At 44.2% G+C, this 20,140-nt stretch overlaps 1 protein-coding gene across 4 annotated transcripts in view; it reads right to left on the bottom strand.

Moving 5' to 3' along the window:
- PAIP1 (poly(A) binding protein interacting protein 1) overlaps window positions 1-20,140 on the bottom strand; it is a 190,961-nt gene that overhangs the window by 104,381 nt on the left and 66,440 nt on the right. For all 4 annotated transcript variants that reach the window (XM_033931761.1, XM_033931742.1, XM_033931751.1 and 1 more), the window contains exons 3-4: window positions 9,256-9,453; window positions 4,417-4,529 (exon numbers count right to left, since the gene is read on the bottom strand). In XM_033931761.1, coding sequence (XP_033787652.1) covers window positions 4,417-4,529; window positions 9,256-9,453 — 311 coding nt within the window. The remainder of the gene's footprint in view (window positions 1-4,416; window positions 4,530-9,255; window positions 9,454-20,140) is intronic.

Genomic DNA, 20,140 nt, shown 5'->3' with positions numbered 1-20,140 from the left:
GGAGGGTGAGGTAAATGCATGGTGTCCAAATACTCTTTAGAATATTTGGACCCAGTGTCCAAAGTCACATCCAAATCATCCGCCATCTGTCGGAGAAAGGATGAGAAAGACAGTTGGTCTGCCAAGGCCGGCCGACGAGACGGGCTAGAAGACGTGGAAGCCTCCGGGTCCAGAGAGAGCTGAGATCGGCATGGAGAATAGAAGGCAGATGGTTCCTCATACTCCGGCCCCTCCGGCTGGGACACATCCGATGAGGAGTATCCCAAACGCTGCATCTTCTTCTGCGGAGACACCTCCGAATGACGTGAGGAGTGGCGAGAAGAGTGCCGAGATCGATGCCCCTCCCGGTGACGGGACGGAGAACGAGATCTTCTATGCATCGATTGATCCTTCGAAGCCTCAAAGGAATGGATAGGGCTCGATGCAGTGGATCGTAGAGGTGGCAGAGATGTGGATTCACGCAGCGCCACCCATGTCTGGTATGGAGTGCGGAAGAACTCCTCCTGCGATGCAGTATGCCCAGGACTACGATTATCAGGAGCCGCCCGAGCACCCTGTTGGCGTGGAGGTGTGATGGGCTCCAAAGGTGGCATCTCAGGAAGGGAAGCCCTCCTGGAGGATTCCGCCACCCTACGCCGATCCCCCTCGTCGAGCAGAGAGATCGAACGACGAGGAGGAGGGGGAGGGGGCGGACCGCCCTCTGAAATCGGGGTCGGAAGCTCACCGTGAATGTTGGCGATAAGCCGGGGTCCCATAGTGCGCATAAGCTCGACAAACTGAGCTTCTAGCAGGGAACGAAGCGAAGCCGATATGGAGGGATCCGCACCGAAAGGGGGTCCTCCTGTATGGTCTTCGCGTTCCTTCGTGGCCAAGTGCTTCTGCTTGCCAGCTTTAGGCACTTTGATGACCACAGGAGGGACAGTGGAAGGCGGTACCTGAACCGAGGAGGCGGAAGCAGGCGCCGATGCTGAACTCGATGCTGAAGCCGGTGCGAACGATGCGGGCTTCACGATGCTCGATGCAGGAGTCGTCGATGCAGGTTTCGAACGAACTGGCGAAACCTCAACAGCCGCAGTAGCAGAGATGTCCTTGGCAGGCTCCATCTTGAACATCGACTCCCAGAGCAAGCAGCACCGCTTAAACGAGCGCGCAGTGAGCGTGGAACAAGGCCGGCACGATTTCGGAACGTGGTCCGGACCAAGACACTGAAGACAGCGTCGGTGAGGGTCCATCAGCGAAATCGCACGCTGGCACTTGCTGCACTTTTTAAAACCGGTGATTGGACGGGACATAGGCCGGAAAATCGACGCTGCAAGGTCGAAGCCGCTAGGCCGCAGCCACGAGGCCGGCCCGGCCGAACCGCCGGAAGAAATAATTTTAAGTTTTTTTTTTTTTGTTTTTTTTAGAAAAATAAAGTAAAATTGAAATAAAATCAAAGAATAAAACAGAAACGCGGGTAAAGAAGGCAAAAAACTGAATTTCAGTCAGCGCAGAATGAAGTACAAACTTCTCAGCTCCGCGGAAAGAAAAGAACTGAGGAGACACGCCCGGTACATCGGGCGGGAAGGCACTGGCGCATGCGCGGTGCGGGCATCTCGAAACTTCTAAGTTTCTTCAAGCAAGACATGCTTTCAAGATGTCCGTGTCGGGGCTCTGTCGGATGACATCACCCACTAGTGAGAATACCTGCCTGCTTGTCCTGGGATAACTGTTGATTATGCCTTAGTTCAGTCAGAAATGACTGCGCTTGCATCTGCAGAGCTCTCCTGTATTACACACAACTGGAAGGAAACCATTGAGACCAGAGTACTCCTCTCTCTCTCTCTCTCTGTCTTCTGCTGACTTCCAAATCTGTAAAATTGGCACATCACTGGCAGAAGCCAGAAGCCTTCCTTCCTCAACCATGCTATCAACAGTGTGATAGAACCCCTTCAATAGGTAAAACAAAGAGGCATTGACTAGGATCTACATAAATAAAGGAGAGTGATGTCTGCTTTAAATGTTCTCACTCCCAGACCAAAAAAAAACAAACAGGATGCTGGGAATTATTTAAAAAGGGATGGTTAACAAGACTAAAAATGTCATAATGCCCCTGTATCGCTCCAAGGTGCGACCTCATCTGGAGTACTGCGTTCAATTCTGGTCTCCTTGTCTCAAGAAAAATATAGTAACACTAGAAAAGGTTCAAAGAAGAGCGACCAAGCCCTCTGACAGACACACTGCACCGAAAACTAGAAACAGTAGTAACATGGATGAAAGATCATTAATTGAAGCTGAACCCAGACAAAACAAAATTCATCCTCCACAAAAATAACAAAGTCCCAACCATAACCAATAAAGAAATTAACTCAATCAATTATCCCATTCAACCCACTCTAAAACTACCAGGAATGACGATAGATAGATGCTGCATCATGCAACCACAAATCAATAAAACAATACAGAAATCATTAGCAGTTATGAGAAACTTAAGACAAGTTCAAAAATTCTTCGATAGAACACAATTCCAGCTCTTAGTACAATCCCTAGTCCTAGATCTTTTAGACTATTGCAACATTCTCTACCTCCCCTGCCCAGCAACAATGATAAAACAACTACAAACAATCCAAAACACAGCACTGAGACTTATCTATTCATTGAGGAAACACGACCACATCACAGTGGCATATCTCAACTCACACTGGCTTCCAATTCTGGCAAGAATACTATTCAAATTCTACTGCCTACTATTTAAAATCATAAACCTACCTGAACAACTGCCTCATCCAAACTACATCAACTAGACATAGGAAAACCCACACTCCATTTATCTACCCTCCAATCAAAGAAGTCAAACAGAAAAAAATATATGATGGCCCCCCTAGCCACATAAGCAGCAAAACTCGACAACCAAACCTCCAAGCTACTGATTATGACCCCAGACTACAAAACATTCAGAAAAGAAATAAAGACTCTACTTTTCAAGAAATTCCTGCAAACGACTTAATACCGTTAGCTCCTTCCCACTTCCCAATACCTTCCCGATTCCCCCAAAGCAACCTCATCTACTCTTTATCTTCTCTAGAAATTACCAGATATCTTCTTCTTGTAATACTTTTTTTGTAATTCTTTTGTAATCCGCCTTGAACCGCAAGGCAATGGCGGAATAGAACTCTCTAATGTAATGTAATGGAAAAGAGGATGGAACTCCTTTCGTATGAGGAAAGACTAAAACGGTTAGGGCTCTTCAGCTTGGAAAAGAGATCGCTGAAGGGAGATATGATTGAAGTCTACAAACTCCTGAGTGGATCGATGTTTCACTCCGTCAAAAATTACAAAGACTAGGGGACACTCGATGAAGTTACAGGGAAATACTTTAAAAAACCAGTAAGAGGAAATTTTTTTCACTCAGAGAATAGTTAAGCTCTGGAACGCGTTGCCAAAGGATGTGGTAAGAGCGGATAGTGTAACTGGTTTTAAGAAAGGTTTGGACAAGTTCCTGGAGGAAAAAGTCATTAGTCTGTTATTGAGAAAGACATGGGGGAAGCCACTGCTTGCCCTGTATTGGTAGCATGGAATGTTGCTCCTCCTTGGGTTTTAGCCAGGTACTAGTGACCTGGATTGGCCACCGTGAGAACAGGCTACTGGGCTTGATGGACCATTGGTCTGACTCAGTGAGGCTATGCTTACGTTCTTATGCCAGGGTTTCTCACTGAAGTGCATATAAACCTCATTTCAGGCACCGCTATTCAAATTTACCTTGGTGCTGCTGTCTAAACAGAATAGATGTCCCAGTGGGTTATACAGACAACTGCCTGCCCATGTTCAGTTGGCAGCAGATGAATACATCAAATGCAAGGTCTGCAGGTTCCAACTGCTAAAATATAAGCAGCCCCCATTGTAGAGGCAATGAATCTTCTGCAGTTCCAGGCTCCATGGTAGTAATTGGGGGAGGGGGGTCTCAGATTCTCAGAGATATCCCCTATACTCCACAAAGGAAAGCTTTAAATACAGCCTTTTTCTGCCAAATTATAATGAAACTTCAATAACTAAATCAGTGGCCTTTGCTCAACTGAGACTTGATCCTCTGACTGGATCAGAAGATTTAGTCTAGCCTTTTCAGAAACTACCTTCATCTGATGGAGAAAGAGAATACTAAACACCTGAGGTTGCATACTCTTATAGGGTAAAGCTCAGAATTCTAGAATCTCTGTCTCCACATCTGCTGGCTGACAAGCACAATGCACAGGTCAAGTAAGGTTGTTATGGAAATCAACTTTATTTTTTTTTTATGTTGGTTCTATAAAAAGGGAACCCAAAATGAAAAAAAAAATAATCTAGTTCTCTCCTACTTCTGTAAATAAAATTAAAATTGAAGGTATGCTCATCATCATCCCAAACAAATAATAAATAAATAATGAAATATTTCTTACTAACCTTTTCAGCAACAGTTGCCTGAAATTTCCATTTTGTGAATTAATAATAAGTTGATGAGATAGGTAATTACACAGCCGTGCTCCCGTGTATGAAAAATTTGGAACAGAGGTAGCCTTTGAAAACAAATTGAACAAATTATTTTAAAAACCATTTAACAATTACAGAAAGACATGAAGACACCAATGTGAATGAACTGCACAAGTCTTTGGCAGATACCATATATACTCAAATATAAGCCAAGATTTCTGGCCAAAAAAAGGGCCCAAAAATGGGGGTCTTGGCTTATATTCAGGTCAGCGCCCACCCACCTCCCTCCTGGACCTGTTTCAAGCCTCTGCCAGCACTGCCACAAGACCTGGTGGTCCAGAGGTTGGCTAGGGAAGGAGGGATCCCTCCTGCTTCTGACTTTTACCTCCTTCTCACCTTTCCCACATATCTTTCAATTCCCTTGTGGTCTAGTGGTGATGCGGGACAGGAGGGATCCTTCCTGCCTCCTGTCCCGGACTGTGACAACTTTTACCTCCCTACCGCCTCCCCCCATACCTTTCAATTCTCTGGTGATCCAGCAGTGAACCGGGGCAAGAGCAATCTTCCTGTGCCGTGCAGAGCCACTAGCTGAATGGCTGCCACAAGTTCTTGGAGCGAGAACTCGTGGAAGCCATTCAGCTAGTGGCTCTGCATGGGGCAGGAATATCACTCCTGTCCCAATTCACTGCTGAACCATCAGGGAATTGAAAGGTACAGAGGAAGGTAAAAGTTGTCACAGTCGGCCGGGACAGGAGGCGGGAGGGATCCCTCCTGTCTCGCACCACCGCTAGACCACCAAGGAATTGAAAGGTACGTGGGAAAGGTGGGAGGGAGGTAAAAGTTGTCACAGTCGGCTGGACAGGAGGAATTTTAAAAAGTACCGTGGAGGGGACTGGCTGGTTTGGGGCTGGCTGGCTGGCCTGGGGCTGCCTAACATTAGACGTGCCCACCACTAGATGTGCCCTGTACCCTGTCCCAGCCTACCACCAGAGTGGATACAGGGCACACTATTTGGTTCAGAATTTTTTTCCATGGTTTTTCTCCTCTGGAGGTGGGTGCATCTTATGGAGCAAAAAATACAGTACATTCCAATCGGGAGTTTAGAGAGATCTTTTATCAGTTTTACGGATGATTATACGCAGATCCAGGGATGGCAGGATTGCGAGCCTCTTAATATTTACAGAATGTTGAGCATCCTAGAGTATCCCCTGAGGAGAAAGCAAAGTTGGAGGCCCCTATCACGCCTGAGGAGGTGTATTCAGTCATTTGGCAGAGTCACTTGATGAAGGCATCAGGAGTCGATGGCTATCGCAATGAGTTTTACAAATTGCTGTGAGAGGAGATATTGGCTCCCTTGGCGCAGGCATTCAACGTGATGGTTCGGGCAGAGGTTTCACCAGAACATTTGAATATTGCTCGGATACTGGTGTTCCCTAAACCTGGGTGTGATTCGGAGCTCCCAAACTCTTAATCGTCCCATCTCATTGTTGAACGCGGAGGTAAAATTTAGCGAACTGCTTAGTCTTGGTGCTGCCTAGACTGCTCCATGATGCCCAGGTTGGATTTGTACAAGGAAGATCCATAGCGAAGAATGTATGGAAATTATTGCTATCCTTGGAACAAAGGGCTCATAATCAGATGCGATCGGCCATTTTGACGTGGAAAAAGCTTTAGATCGCGTGAAATGAGGCTTCCTTTTTGCTACCATAGAAGATTATGGTTTGGGGGGGCCTGTTTCTTTTGGAAGTGCGAGGTTTTTTTTTATGTCTCCCCGAGGGTGCATGTTTGGGTCAATGGTAAAGAATTGGACTTGATCTCCATTGGCAGAGGTACTCAGCAGAGATGCCCTCTGTCTCTGTTATTGTTCGCTTTAACGTTGGATCCCTTTATATGGGATGTGGTGATAATGCCGACGGTAGCAGGCATCCCCTTAGAGGTTTTTTCCTTTAAGGTGGTGGCTTATGCCGATGATCTGTTGGTACATCTTTCAGAACCAGAGACTTCACTCCCTGCGTTTTTGGAAATAGTAAAGGAATATGGGGATTATGCTAGTTTCCGTCTCAATCTTGATAAATCTAAAGTGTTTCCCTCTTCGGGGGACCTTAGGGAGTCCTGGAGTGTCGGGTTACCCCTACAATGGACAGCGGGTTCTTTCCGGTATTTGGGAATACAAATAGTGATGGATGTGAATTCCTTGTATAGTTCTAATGTCCCTTGACTTGTCAGGGAGACAAGTCAGTGCCTGGATCGTTGGAGAGGGCTCTCTCTGCCATCGACGGGATGGGTAAGCCTTATCAGGATGATAATTCTCCTCCCTAAATGGTTATTATCTGTTTCAGACGCTCCCGCTAAAATTTATTCAAAAAGATATTATTATGTTGCTTAGAATTTCGGCACAGTTTTGTTGGGCTTATAAGAAACCTAAGGTGAAGTTCCCCTATCTGTTGGGTGGCTCACGAATGGGAGGTTTGGTAATGCTCAATCTGGTGCACTATAATTACGCTTGTTTATCGAGTCATCTGGGTGACTGGCTGGGAAGTATGGAACAGTATATTCCGGTTTTGATGGAGGGAGCTTACTATGCGCTGAACCATATTTTTTCCTTGTTACATTTACAGGGAGCACAGAGGCAGTTTCGGCTTCGCAAGAGTTTATTGTTGCAGTCTCTGGTGTTGGCGTGGCGGTGGCTCATCAGACATATGGAGAGGGAGGGATCCTTTCGTGACAGATTTGATACCGCTGAGGGGGAACACTTTATTTATGTCGAGGAATGAAAATATGGCATTTGTCAATTGGGCATGGGAAGGGGTTAGACATTTAGAACATGTTCTGACAGAAGCAGGCAATTTCATTGAACAGGCCAATCTGCAGGCTAAAGAAGGGGTGCTCTGGGGCAACACCTTTGCTTACTGTCAGCTCAAGCATTTTGGGGCTATTTTAGACCCAGTCCCATTAAGTCTCAATATGGGTACACTACTATGGGATTTTTTGGGGATTGCTAAGGGGAAGAGAATAACAGTATATTTGCTTTATAAAAAATTGGCTCTTATAGTTCCTGGGAAAGAGTTTTGCTTTTATTGTGATGGATGGATTAGAGATTTACATTTATCTCTGGAACCATGGGATATGCTAGCTCAACTTAAACATACTCCAGTTTTGATGCTGGATGCCTCCCTGCGAGAATGTTATTATAGGGTACTATATAGGGCATATTTTTCACAACAGCAACTTTATTATAGTGGAGGGATATGGACTGCGTCGTGTATCAAATGTGGGCAGGCTGCTGGCATATTAGGTCACGTTTTTGTGGTGTCTTAGTATACAGGGATATTGGAAGGAAATATTCATGTATATGAAGAATAGGCTGGGGATTGATATGGAAGGGACGAGAGAACAATTTGTGTTGGATCTCCCTGGGGCATATGGAGCTATGGCTGGGGGGGGGGCAAAGACAATTATGTAGAAAGTTCAGCTTGCTAGCCTAAAAACGTATCTTGAAAAGTTGGACTACCCAGTAACCTCCCTCCTATTGGCACTGGCATGCAGATCTACATCAACTGGTGTGCTGGGAAACGAGGGATGCACAAATGAACTCTACAATTTAGGAAGATATGGGACCCATATATTAATTGTGTCAATCAGAGAGAGCGTGGATTTATACTGAATGCTCTTTATACATAGGACTGGGGATTATTGAGCTACTGTAGGGCGGGGGGAATTGGTTGGGACAACTGTCTTGACCATATCGGACAGATGGATGCTCTTTGGGATACTTGGATTGGGTAAGTGGGACCTATCAACAGTTTCTGAATCCTAGAACCTGGAGTGGGGTTGGGGGTGAGGATGTTTCTGGCTTAAACTGATATGACTCTCTTGGCTACTCCTGTAACATGTCGCTTTGTGCTTTGGGATTGTATCTGGAGGTTTTGGCTAGGGGTTAGGTGGGTAGAGAGTTGTTTATGTTATTACACTGGTTGACTATTATTGCCTTTATGCTTTGATCTTCTAGTGGGCATCCAATATATCCAAGCAGTATGCTCGGGGCTCGTAAGAACCAAGATCCTCAACTTGAGGAAGAAAAAACAGGATTAATACCACCTTTATACGGAGCAGCCTTGTGAAGATGTAAAGGGGGTAGGGGTTTACGATGTTAAAATTTTGAAGACTGTGGAGTGCAAATTTATTGAATATGATGTACTTTCATTTTGTGGTTTTTGCTCCTTTATGTTATGGCGGTTTCTGGTAAAGTTGTATAAGATCGCCAAGTTTCATTTTTTTACTTATATAACCACGGAAATACTTTGACTCAAGTTGCAAAAAAATTTGCAGGAATACCGTACATAGTCACAGTATGGTATCAAACAAAAAGATATATCTCTATAAGTATTCCACTGGCAAATCTTAAATTTTACCAAAGTTAGTTTGAGTCATGTAAGATTCAGCATACAAAGTTTTATCAAAATTCATGATGGTGAGGTAGGCAATTTTCTAAAATTAGATCACTTAACATTCCTATTTAGCAAATTCTTCAGTTAAGGGTCAACTGACATAAGAAAGAATCACTACACCAGGGCTGCCCAAGTCTGGTCCTCGAGATCTACTGGCAGGCCAGGATTTCAGGATATCCACAATGAACATGCATGAGAGAGATTTGCATACCAAGAAGGCAGTGCAAGCAAATCTCTCTCATGCATATTCATTGTGGATATCCTGAAAACCGGACTTGGGCAGCTCTACACGATACCATGATACTAAATTAATTTAGGATCCACCGATTGTTGCTTTTAAAAATGACATAGTTGATAGCATTACCTGCTGGTAAATTAGTTCAACCACTTCTCGTAATGCATCATCTGTGGTGACCCAGCCATTAAGATTCTCTGCAAACTCATCTATGTCTGTTTCAAAGCTTCCTGGCTGTTGAGTGAGCCGGTTTAAAAAGTCCTGCACAAATTCTGTAAGGGATAGCCCAAGCATTGCAGAATGACCATCACATCCATCTTCATATGTCTGCAACAACAAATATACAGCCCTTCAGCAACACAAAAACCTTACTTTATTACATGGAACCATTTATGTATTTACAGTCAAGAAGTTTTTATTTCTAGAGGATTTAACTGAATAAAAGTACCTGTTGCTATTCCAAATGTATGCAAATTAAAATTATGGATAATAATGAGTCTGCTCTGTCTCCTTTAAGAAGCAAATGTTAACTAACCCACTCTATTGCTCTTTTTATTTCTCTCCTGAAGCCCATTTCCCACAAACTTCAATAGGTGCCTTTGAACACACCCAGAGAAAGCCCTACTCTTACACTGAGGGCCAGATTCTCAAAACAAAAATCTGCTTTAACGTGCTTGCTAAATCGGCTCCAGCTGATTTAGCGAGCATGTATTTTAGAGGTGGAATATCAAAACGGCTTAAGGAGGTCTTTTCTGAGTTTTCTAGAAGTCTCCGATACTGCCATGCAAATGCAGTACAACCAGGTCATTAATATTAAAATAATCACTCTGAGCAATTCTCTATAATCACCGAGCGATTCTCTAACCTGGTTGTGCCACATTTGCATACAAAATTTATCAACAGGTCTGAGCTGATGTTACCTTACTTTCTAATCAGTGCCTAAGCGCTGACTGGCAAGTAAGGCTTGACACCCAGACCCCTCCCCAATACAAATTAAAATAATAATAATAATTATTAAAAAAAACAAATTGAAGTTTGGCAGGAGAAATACCCACTCTCTCCTGCTGCGTCACCGACACTAATTCCACACTCCCACCACCAAGAAACACATACCCGAAACACCCCTCGGTGGCAGGAGAGAAGCCCATGCTCTCCTGCCACCACTCAACAACCCTCCCCCCGCAGCGGGAGAGATGCCCAATCTCTTCCACCACCAAGAAACACCCTCCCAACACCCCTCGGCAGCGGGAGAAATGCTCACGCTTTCCTGCTACCACACAACACCCCTCGTGCCTCCGATGATCCCCGCCTTCTCCTTGAGGAGGGGCCTGAGACTGATTGGCCCAGGTCGTTAAGGCCCCTCCCAAATAACCTGGACCAATCAGAGCCTTAGGCCCATCCCCGGATGCACCAGGAAGGGGCCTAAGGCTCTGATTAGCTCAAGTTGTTTAAAGCCCCTCCTATGGGTGGGGCCTTATCTGTCTGGGCCAGAAACTTAGGCTCCCCCCAGTGCATCCAGGGAGGGGCCTAAGGTTCTGATTGGCCCAGGTTATTTGGGGGGGGCCTTAACAACCTGGTCCAGTTTCAGGCCCCTCCCCAAGGAGAGGGCGGGGGTCATCGGAGGCGCAGGGGGATGTTGTGTGGTGGTGGGAGAGCGTGGGCATCTCTCCCGCTGCTGAGGGGTGTTGGGAGGGTTTTTTTGGTGGCGGGAGAGATTGGGTATCTCTCCCGCTGCAGGGGGAGGGGTGTTGTGTGGCAGCAGGAGAGCGTGAGCATCTCTCTCACCATCGAGGAGTATTTGGCAGTGGAAGAGTGTGGAATTAGTGTTGGCCCAGGTTGTTTAAGGCCCCTCCCATAGGCCAATCAGAGCCTTAGGCCACTCTCCGGCGCATCCCAGGATGCACTGGGGAGGGGAAGGCTCACCATTTTGAAGAGGCGAGCCAGCTGGCCGGAGGGAGTAGGCATCCCTCTGGCCAGCCATCTAACCAAGGTAAGGGAGAGAGGGCAGGGGTCGTCGGGAGAGTGTGGGCATCTCTCCCGCTGCTAAGGGGGGATGAGGGTGTTTCTTGGCAGCAGGAGAGATTGGGCAAATTATTTGCCCAATAAAAAAAAAGAAGAAAAAAGCCCCCCCACCTGACAAAGTGCCCCCTCCCTCCCCAAACCCCCCCAAAATGGGGATGACCACTCCCTCCTGCCACCAGTCACTGCCCCCGACAATCCCCCACCCCCGCGCGAATATGACAGGAGGGATGCCCACTCCTTCCTGCCATCGGATCGGTTCGCACTCCTCCCGGTCGCATCTTTAAGTTGGGAGCAGGAGGGGTGCTCATTATCTCCTGCTCCTCTGCCAGCCACTGTCAGCAATGTGGGCCTTAGGTGGCCGGTGGAGAAGGAGGGACTGAGCACTCCTCCTGCTCCCGACTTAAAGATACGGAGGGGGGGTGCGACCCGACCCAATGGCAGGAGGGAGTGGACATCCCTGCTGCCATATTCGTGAGGGGGGGCAGCATCGGGGGCATCGTCTGGTGGCAGGAGGGAATGGGCATCCCTCCTGCCATTTTCTTGGTTTGGAGAGGGAGGGGGCTCTTTTTTTCATTTTTAAAATTGGGCAGATATTTTGCATGTGTAATACATGCAAAATATCAGTGCCATTAAAAAAAAAACAACAAACCCACTGAAAACAAAAAACAGGCAGACTTGTCGGTAACACAGTTACCGACAGATCTACAGCAATTGGGTTTTAGGATAGTAAAACCCAATGCAAAATAGCCAAGCAAATGTTAGTGAATTAATTGCTTGGCCTTTTTGCATGGGGTTTTACAAATTTGCATGGCTGGATCGGAAAATGGGTGATCGAGGGGGAAAACATGCAGTGGGCTGTTTTGTGTATTGGGTTGGTTAGCAGTGATCATCGCTAAACCTGTGAAAACAAGTTTAGCAACATAAGAACATAAGAATAGCCTTACTGGGTCATACCAATGGTCCATTAAGCCCTGTAGCCCATTCTCACAGTGGCCAATTCAGGTCACTAGTACTTGGCCAAAACCCAAGGTATAGCAATATTCCATGCTACCAATATAGGGCTGACTTTAGTGAATCGAGGCCATAATTCTAGAAAGCCCTAATGTTTTTTCTAGGGCTGAATCCTTAACACATTAATAATGCATTTAACATGTCAATTGGCTAATGCCATTAAATTTTTTAAACAAGTTTCCAAGTTTCAAGTTTTATTAAAATTTTTTTATACCGCTCAAACTTCTAAGCGGTGTACAAATAATTTTATTTTATACAAAAATAGCAGAAGTGTAGGTTAAAATTTTACAAAAATAGATCTTATGGGGAGTTAGTAAGACAAATAATACACAAACTTTAGACATACAGGAACAAGAGGGAAAAATGGGAAGAACTACAATAATCAAAGGAAAGTGAATATAAAAGGAAAGATACGCTAGGAGAGGATCTGAATAAATATTATTTTTAAAAAAATTTAGCCCTAATAAGGGCAGTTAGGTATCAAAAGCATCTTGAAATAAGAATGTTTTTAACTTGTTTTTACAATGGGAAAGGGATGCTTCTAAACGAAGATGGTTAGGGATGGAGTTCCAAAGAGAAGGGGTGGTTACAGCAAAATTGTTAGATCTAATAGTATTGATGTGCTTCAAAGAGGGAATCATTAAGAGATTTTGAGACGTTGAACGGAGGGCTTTAGTTGGGCAGTAAGATATGATTAGACTTAATGAATTCAGGTTGGCTGCTTGAACGAGTTTTAAATGTCAATAAAAGGATTTTGTAATTTATTCTGTGTTCGACAGGAAGCCAATGGGCTTTGTGAAGAAGGGGTGAGACATGATCGTATTTTTTAGCATTGAATATGATTTTTACAGCAGTGTTCTGTACAATTTGTAGTTGCCTGATTTCCTTTTTTGTTATGCCCTTGAACAGTGCATTACAATAATCTATACAGGAGATTACTAGGGAGTGAATTAAGACATTTAAGGATGCGGGTTCCAGGAGTTTAGCTAGCGATCTGATCATTCTTAAGCGATGGAAACAACGTTGAACTACTTTGCTGATGTGATGGTGATATGTAAATTTACTGTCAAAGGTGACCCCTAACAATTTTAAAGAGTTGACAATTTTAATCGGCAGAGAATTGAGTTTCAGTGGTGCCTGAATAATTAAGCCTTCTTTGCTGGGGAATATCATTGATTTTGATTTTTCAATGTTTAATGACAATTTATTTTCGTCTAGCCATGATTTTACTTTCTCCAGTTTCAAATTTATATTGGAAATTTCAGCTGGCTTACTGAGATCTTTTGGGTGGATTAATTGAACATCATCCGCGTACGTGAATATCATGAAACCTATGGACTGACCTAATGTTAAGAACGGAGACATAAAGATATTTAAAAGTAATGGAGATAAGATGGAACCTTGAGGGATACCATGTTTATTTTTAAAGGGTACTAAAACGTTAGAATTGAAAATAACCTTAGAGGACCTGTCTGAAAAGAAGGATGAGAACCAGTCCAGGACCTGGTCTGAAACTCTGATTTCTTGGAGGCATGATAATAAGAGTCTATGGTCAATTGTGTCAAATGCAGAAGAAAGGTCAAGAGAAATGAGCAAAACTGACTGATAATGGTCAAGGTGATAAAGTATCTTTGTTGTTAGGTCAATGAGGGAAAGCTCAGTGGAATGATGTTGGCAAAATCCAGTCTGATCAGGTTGTAAAACCTTAGTTTTTTCGATGAAATCTGCTAATTGGGAGAACACGATTTTTTTCAGTGAGTTGTGCTAAGGGATATTGGCAATAGGTCTGTAATTGGATAATTCTAGAGAGCTCACTTTATGATCTTGACAGTGGGGTATACGATTGATTCTTTCCATTGTTTAGGCAGGGATGCAGATTCGAGGCTGGTCTTAACCAGCGGAAAGATATTAAAGAACCGTTTTAAGAGGAATGGAGGAATTATTTCATAATAGGTTTCCTTGATGTTGAGGGTATTCAGGCTTCTCTTAATTTCTTGAATAGATGGAAGAGTGAATCGTGAATATTTTGAGAATGGAATTCTGGTAGTTTCTTTGGATTCAATTGAATCAATAATGTTATTATCGTCTGTTGTGATAGATTCTCTGATTTTCTTGATTTTATCAATGAAATATGTTGTTAAGGCCTGAGCTGTCGGAAGGGAATCAGTCATGTTTGTTTGTTTCTTCTTTGAAGTTAGTGATTAGTTAAAGCATATGCTGTATTTTTGGCCTTTTTGATTTGCTTGAAGTCATATGCTTTTTTGGTGTTATTTATTTCTGATTTGTAGTATGAGGCGTGGTCCCTGAATTTATTAAGATTCATTAGTGTTTTGTTGTGATTAACGCAGGCCTTGATGCTTAAAGCTCCTACATCACAGGTAAAAATATACTGTGGTGGGAGCAATTTTTTTTTTTAAACTAGTGATGTTCAGCAAAATAGTATCAAATTATATGTACAGTATTGTGCAGAGAATAGCCAGTAAAAGGGGGGAGGATTTGTGCCCAACGCTTGCTCAGAAGAACAGCTCCTCCCCCATCTCCCAGTAAAAAAAAAAAAAAAAAAACAACCAAAACACCCCATGTCCGCCACTGCTGCTCTCCTTGCCAGCTGAGCTGATTGGGAAGTCCTGTTGGCTCAGCTGATTGGGGATTCCCCTACCATGAAGAGCTCGGGCAGGGAGAGTCCTCAATTCCTCCTTCCCAACCTGAGCCCTCTGAATAACCCCCCTCCAACCGTGCCCAGGTCTGAACCCCCCCTAATGGGATGGGCTGAGCCCCACAAACCTTCTGACATCCCCTATGTGTGCATCCGACAGCCATTCACCGCAAATGAGGCATGAATCCATGATACCCTGCCCTGCTGAGGTCATCCATGTGGTTTTCTTTCAAAAACGAAGCTGGCAAGTATAAAAAATAACTTTAAAATCAAATCAGGAAAAATCCAAGATGGCCACTGAGGATGCCTATTTTGACTAAAAATAGCCTGGGAAAACCACAGTGAACCCACTAAAAACAGTGATTTCAGGATTTTAGGGGTAGGGGGTAAGGCATGCATGGAAACCACCCCAAAAAAAACTTTTTTATGACACCCCTCCAATCGCTGATTCAGGCTGTCTGCCTGTACTCCCAGAACTATGTGCTGACAGGAAAACACTGTAGACAGAGCTGAAACAGTTCACAGGGAGATCCTCTACCTCAAATAGCTGGAAAGCTGGACTCAGAACACAATCCTCTGAAAATTGATCAGTGTCTACCACAACCTCCAACTCTATTTGATTTAATACTCAATATACCGCTAAAAACGGAAGTGTTATAGCAGTTTACAATTCTAAAACCAGCTCATTATAACAAGAGTCTTCTGACTGCCCCACTGGCTGGACCTCCACAACCGAGTACCTCTGCCACCCTTGGACATGCTGCGCAGACGCCTGGCAGAGGAATGCAGTCTAGCTTCAATTCTAGGTGCACTTCCACAGAACCATGCAGCTTGCACTCGACCCTCTAGCACAGGGGTGTCAAACTCCCTCCTCGAGGGCCGTAATCCAGTCGGGTTTTCAGGATTTCCCCAATGAATATACATTGAAAGCAGTGCATGCACATAGATCTCATGCATATTCATTGGGGAAATCCTGAAAACCCGACTGGATTCCGGCCCTCGAGGACCGACTTTGACACCTGTGCTCTAGCGGATGAACCTGGGGTGAACAAGCTCTCAAGGGAATGGTCCTCAAGCTCCAATCTAATGTGCAGACTGTCCAGAGGGTTTACTGACAAGCAGGGAACTCCCCCAGAAGCAGACTTTTCCAAAGGTTTGCAATCTCCCGCAGTCAGAGCTGTCCCTGCAGGGAACTTCCACAGCGAAAACCACAAATGCAAAGACAGAAATTACATGAAATAAAATAAGAGCAGAAAAGACAAGCTCCTACAGCCTGGCTTGTAGGAAGGAAAACCGATTCTTACAGGGACAGTGATGAGGTAAGAGGGGGGAGGGGTTTAAGTTTCTGAAGTTTGAGGCTTCCTACAAAGTCCTGGGTAGACAGAGATAAAGTGGGGTTGTACAAGATATAGCCATGTCCCACTTACAGAATTAACTAATTTTTCATTCAAAATCCAATCCTCCTTTATTAAATATCTAGGAATTCTCTTTGGACGTTCTTTAGAAGATAATAATTGCGGAACACTGATCTCCTCTATCCCTTAGCTGGTAAGGAGATCAGACACTTTTAAAATATCTCTTGCCCATAAAGTAAATTTCCTATTAAGTCTGCTTCCAATCAAATTTCTTAATTCATTCTACAAACAAGTAGACAGCATAGTTACTTACCGTAACAGGTGTTATCTAGGGACAGCAGGCAGATATTCTCACATGTGGATGACTTCATCCACGGAGCCCCAGTACAGACAGCTTTAAAAGTGCATCGCCACTTTAAGAACTTAAGAAAGTTTGCAAACTGCCCGCACTGCGAATGTGCGAGTGCCTTCTCACCTGACGCAGGCTTGTGGCTCCTCAGTTCCATAAGCAAGCTAAGGAACCAACCAGGGGAGGTGGATGGGTTATGCGAATATCTCTGCCTGCTGTCCCTGGATAACACCTGTTACTGTAAGTAACTGAGCTTTATCCCAGGACCTATGGAACTCCCTAACTTATAGAATGGGATGGAGGGAGTGTTGGCCATTAAGAAAATAAATTTTACAATACCCTCCCGTCTGGAATTAAATTCCAGACAATAGTAAGATGTGAATATATGAACTGAGGACCAAATAGCAGCTACATCAACCGGCTCACTTTTATCCACACCCTGCCTAGTTCCGTGACACAATTCATCCAGTTCCGTCAAAATCCAGTTTACCTTGAATCTGGACATAGGTGCAGTATACAACAAATGAATCCAATAAAGAAATTTTTCATCAAATCCCATTTTGGTCAAGACCTTAAACAGGAAGTCTCAGTTAACTCTATCAAAGACCTTCTCTGCATCTAAAGAAAGTACAAGCACAGGTATCCTTTGCCTTTGTGCATACCAAATCAGGTGCAATGCAGTTTTAATATTATCAAAGGCTTGATGCTGGCAAATAAAACCCACCTGGTCCCGGTGTATCAGCATTGGCAACACTTTGGGCCAAGAGGAAGAATTGGGGTGGAGAAGAAGGGAGAGATGATTGTTGTACATGAAAAAAAAATAAGAAATCCCCCCCAAAATAAACCCTAATGCGTTTTTTGGAGCCAAAATTAATACAAGACCCGGTCTTATTTTTAGGGAAACACAGTATAAAGTTAAAAGGCTCAATGACCCAGGGAGTTTGGGAGAAAGGATATTGAAAAAGGTGAATGCTCCCTGGGCACAAAGGGCCAGAAGTAGCCCAAAGTAGCCTGAAAATTTTATAGTCGGAGTATAACAGCAATATTGGCCTATAAGATCCACAATCAGTACTACTCTTTTCCGGTTTTAGCAACAGGGTCATTGATGCAAGCCGCCAGGATTCTAGCAATATCATCTCATCACCCAGTGCATTAAAGACTCTGACTAAAATAGGAGCCATAATTCCCTGAAAACACTTATAAAAGGTGTTAGTATATCCGTCTAAGCCAGGAGAGGTTCCGGTTATCAGTGTTAGCAGTAATTAAAATTGGGATGCCTCCCCCACCGCAAGAAATGGCATCGCCACCCAGGCAAGATAACCCTCAACCTTTTCCTGTCCCAGAATTCCCCCTTTCTCATACAGACATTGATATTTCCTGAATTCCCTCCCAATTTCCGTCAACATGTCACACTCCCCCCCCACCTCGTTACAATAGAGGGTATAAAACTTTGAAGGGTCTGCTTTTTGAGTTTATGGGCCAACAAATGGCTCAGTTTATTGCCAAATTCAAAATAAGCTTGTTTAGTCTTTTGCAATGCCCGTCTCACCTCTTCCAATTCCAGAGACTTAAGCTGCATCCTAAGCTCATGCAATTTTTCTCATTCAGCTTGTTGTGAACCACCTAGAACTTTTCCGGTATGGCGGTATATAAGAATAAAATTATTATTAATATTATTACTCCCTATTCAGCAAGATTTCATTTGCGGCAACAACCCCTCTTCTCCTAGCCACAAATCTATCCACGAAGAAGAGCCATGCCCCAGGGAGAAGTATGTATAGTCCCATTCTGTGGGATGAGCTTTCCTCTATAAATCCCAATGGGACAGTAAAGACCATAGACCCATCTATTCGATTTTCTAAAGTTTAATATGGGAGTAGAGTTATCAACCAATTGGTCTTAAGCAGTGGTCTCAAACTCAAACCCTTTGCAGGGCCACATTTTGGATTTGTAGGTACTTGCAGGGCCTCCCAAAAAATAGTTAATGTCTTATTAAAGAAATGACAATTCTGCATGAGGTAAAACTCTTTATAGTTTACAAATCTTTCCTTTTGGCTAAGTCTTAATAATAATATTGTAATTTATAGCTAAAGAGACATATGATCAAGACTGTGGGCCAAGATCTGCCCTTCCACCCAAGTCAGTAAAAGCCCCACAGCGATGCAACAGAACACAGAATGTAGCCCCCCACAGTGAACCATAGCTGCTCGGTTTTTCTTAGAACCTGCCGCCATCAAAGCTCACCTGCTGCTTCCCGGCTAATTGCGGCATAGGATCCCGCTTATTGGAGGCCAGTCCACCTCGTATTCTCATTGTTGGAGCTGTGTTTTAAGCCGGGGCAAGCAAAGCTCCAACATCAGTCAGCCATCACAGATGGTGACGTCACTTCCTCCGCAGCATATTTTATTTAAGAACATAAGCAATGCCTCCACTGGGTCAGACCCGAGGTCCATTGTGCCCAGCAGTCCGCTCACGCGGCGGCCCAACAGGTCCAGGACCTGCGCAGTAGCTCCCTATCTATACCCCTCTATCCCTTTTTCCAGCAGGAAATTGTCCAATCCTTTCTTGAACTCCAGTACTGTACTCTGACCTATTACGTCCTCTGGAAGTGCATTCCAGGTGTCCACTACATGCTGGGTAAAGAAAAACTTCCTAGCATTTGTTTTGAATCTGTCCCCTTCCAATTTTTCCGAATGCCCTCTTATCCTTATATGTTTTGAAAGTTTGAAGAATCTATCCTTCTCTACTTTCTCTATGCCCTTCATGATCTTGTAGGTCTCTATCATGTCTCCTCTGAGTCTCCGCTTTTCCAGGGAGAAGAGCCCCAGCCTCTCCAATCTTTCAGTGTATGAAAGGTTTTCCATGCCCTTAATCATTCGTGTCGCTCTCCTCTGGACCCTCTCAAGTATTGCCATATCCTTCTTAAGGTACGGTGACCAATACTGAACACAGTACTCCAGATGCGGGCACACCATTGCCCGATACAACGGCAGGATAACTTCTTTTGTTCTGGTTGTAATACCCTTCTTAATAATACCCAACATTCTGTTTGCCTTCTTCGCGGTTGCTGCACATTGTGCCGTTGACTTCATTGTTGTATCCACCAGTACACCCAAATCTCTTTCAAGGTTACTTCCCTCTAATACTAATCCCCCCATTTGGTAGCTGAACATCGGGTTCTTTCTCTCTATATGCATGACCTTACATTTCCCTACATTGAAGTTCATCTGCCATTTATTCGCCCTCTCCTCCAGTTTGTTTAGGTCTCTTTGTAGGTCCTCACACTCTTCCGTAGTTCTAACCCTTCTACAGAGTTTAGTGTCATCCGCAAATTTTATAACTTCACATTTCGTCCCCATTTCCAGGTCATTAATAAATACATTAAACAGCAGCGGTCCCAGTACAGACCCCTGCGGAACTCCGCTCATGACCTTCCTCCAGCCCGAGTAGTGACCCTTCACTCCAACCCTCTGTCTTCTGCCTGCCAACCAGTGTTTGACCCATCTGTGTACGTCCCCTTCCACCCCGTGGTTCCACAGCTAATATCTCTATTTTCTGGTCTGAAGTATGGCAAAAAAATCTCTAATATTTCTGGAACCTTTGGACTTTAAACATATCATA

The sequence above is a fragment of the Geotrypetes seraphini genome, chromosome 1 (genome assembly GCF_902459505.1).
Source record: "Geotrypetes seraphini chromosome 1, aGeoSer1.1, whole genome shotgun sequence".
NCBI lineage: Eukaryota > Metazoa > Chordata > Amphibia > Gymnophiona > Dermophiidae > Geotrypetes > Geotrypetes seraphini.
The sequence above is the reverse complement of the archived record's forward strand: the minus strand, read 5'-3'. Positions and strand labels throughout refer to the sequence as shown.